Consider the following 2,445-nt stretch of genomic DNA (forward strand, 5'->3'; position numbering starts at 1 on the left):
TTAATAATTTTCGGCCTTTCGGCATTCGGTTTTCGGCCAACTGTTTCCTATTTTCGGTATCGGTTTCGGCCAAGAATTTCCCATTCGGTGCACCCCTATTATTTATTAGAGCGGATGAATCCTTGTGCGAAAAAGCCATACTAGTTACTCCTGTGAAAGTTACATTGTAAAAACATGTTGGGCTTTTCTAATACCTAGATATGATTTGAAGAACACAAAGATTATCCCAAATAGAATCTCTCTGGAGCAAATCTTTCATAGAATACTCTTTTCTTCCAGGTATGTCGAATGGCATCAGACTACTCTCGCACCTGTGTCAGCCCAGACAGCATGCAGACCGGAGAAGCACCCGTGGTGTCTGAAACCTGCGAGGTGTACGTGTGGGGCAGCAACAGCAGCCACCAGCTAGTGGAGGGCACACAGGAGAAGATCCTGCAGCCCAAGTTGGCGGCCAGCTTCGCCGATGCACAGACAGTAAGAGAAAAGAGTTTACACGTCTTCTGTAGAGCTTGATGAATGCAGGCCTGTATCCACATAGCCCCTTTTTTGGCAGAAAGGCGCTGGCAGGCAATGTGCTGCATATGGCGATAAGAGTATTTCACTCAGAGGCAGCAACATCCAATATCTGCTCCAACAAAAGGGTTTTTAGTTTTTCTTATGATAGTTTGTGTCTGCTAGACACCGCCAAAAACAAACTTCTCCTCCAATTTCTACAGGGATGTGACTGGCGTACACAAAACGTACAATATGTTCAATTTTAAGCACTTGGAGCTTGCGCACAAAAAGGTCGGGCTCAAATAAAAGACGCTAGGTGCTTTTTCACGTGGCGCTGCATGCCACGTTGACTTTAAAGAAAGCGAATCAAAGCATTCATTATACTGATCAGCTTAAAACAATGGCTTGGCATATACTGTACTTGATGACATAATGCAAATATCTCTAGTTTTTCAGCAGTGCATTGTTTTCCATTACAGCTGTAGACTTTTACTCTGTAACATGGATGAGCAGTGCTCTGGGTTCTTCTTCTTTTTTTAAATTAAACTTGCACAACAAAGATAACAGTACTTTATTGCAAGTTGAATACTCAATTCTGATTCCGCTGCAAAAGTTAGCAGACAGTTGCTAAAGCTCCTCTGATCAAGGTCTATGTGCAGTCATACAGACACTTATCTTCTTTGTATTTTGCAGATTGAGGCGGGCCAGTACTGCACTTTCGTTATCTCGTCCGACGGCTCCGTACGGGCATGTGGGAAGGGCAGCTACGGCCGCCTGGGCCTCGGGGACTCCAACAACCAATCGACACTCAAGAAGCTCACCTTCGAGCCCCACCGTGCCATCAAGAAGGTGTCGTCGTCCAAGGGTTCAGACGGCCACACGCTAGCCTTCACTACGGAGGGTGAGGTGTTCAGCTGGGGAGACGGTGATTATGGAAAACTGGGTCACGGGAACAGCTCAACCCAGAAATACCCTAAACTCATCCAGGGGCCGCTACAGGGGAAGGTAGGGTTTCACACAAAATGGCTTGACACCATGGTATTTTATTGATATGACATTAATGTATTCTTTAAAATCCAGTAACATATTTAAATGTATTCTATATATGATCTTTTTTTTCCTACTTCAACAACACATTTATTATTTGTCTTGTAGCTGCTCACTCCTAGGCATTCAGTTCGGAAATGCAGTATATGTATATTTGCTTGTGCGTTTACCAGCAGTCATAAAGCATGAGGACGTGTGTTGTTATGGTCAGGTGGTGGTGTGTGTGTCTGCGGGCTACAGACACAGTGCTGCAGTCAGTGAGGATGGAGAGCTGTACACATGGGGTGAAGGAGACTTTGGAAGATTAGGTAAGTTGCTGAACCAAGTCATCCTAAAATGAATGTGTAATGTGCAGTTTACAGATTCCCAATGCATTATTGAGAAGGATTCAAGGCTCTTCTGTGGGTGGAAAGGGTTCTGATTCAGCTTTGACATTTTACAGTATGTGTCATCTTCTCCAGATATCACCCTGAATCATCATTTGGACAGCTTCCAGTTAAAGGGGCCATATTATACTTTTGGGGGTTTTCCCTTTCCTGTTGTATGCTATATAGGTTTCTGTGCATGTAAATGGTCTGCAAAAGCTAAAATCCCAAAGTTCCCTTCTCTTTCACACACTACCCCCTGCCTGGAACGCCTCCATTGGACATCATTATGTAAGATTGGCGCGTCTATTGGCTAGCGCTCCAACACATTGTAAGTGATACGCCAAATGTCGGGAAATCTCTAAGCGGCAATCGGTTCGGACAGAGGGTGAAAAGAGTTGCTTCAGCACAGGCAGTCTGAAGCAAATAAAGCACTTTTTGAACATTAAAGCATGGAGACATGTCACAGTAGTGCAGTGGTTCTCAAACCTTTTCTGTCAGGCCCCCCCCTTTGGAGAAAAAAAAAGTCGGGCCCCCC

At 44.7% G+C, this 2,445-nt stretch overlaps 1 protein-coding gene across 1 annotated transcript in view; it reads left to right on the forward strand.

Annotated features, from left to right (window-relative positions):
• Positions 1-272: 272 nt before the first annotated feature.
• LOC104958271 (probable E3 ubiquitin-protein ligase HERC1) overlaps positions 273-2,445 on the forward strand; it is a gene marked incomplete at its 3' end in the record, with an annotated part of 6,348 nt that continues 4,175 nt past the window's right edge. The window contains exons 1-3 of the mRNA XM_010785992.1: positions 273-474; positions 1,189-1,500; positions 1,754-1,850. Of these exons, the coding sequence (XP_010784294.1) occupies positions 289-474; positions 1,189-1,500; positions 1,754-1,850 (595 nt within the window). The remainder of the gene's footprint in view (positions 475-1,188; positions 1,501-1,753; positions 1,851-2,445) is intronic.

The sequence above is a fragment of the Notothenia coriiceps genome, unplaced genomic scaffold (genome assembly GCF_000735185.1).
Source record: "Notothenia coriiceps isolate Sejong01 unplaced genomic scaffold, NC01 NC01_scaffold00028554, whole genome shotgun sequence".
NCBI classification, from domain to species: Eukaryota; Metazoa; Chordata; class Actinopteri; order Perciformes; family Nototheniidae; genus Notothenia; species Notothenia coriiceps.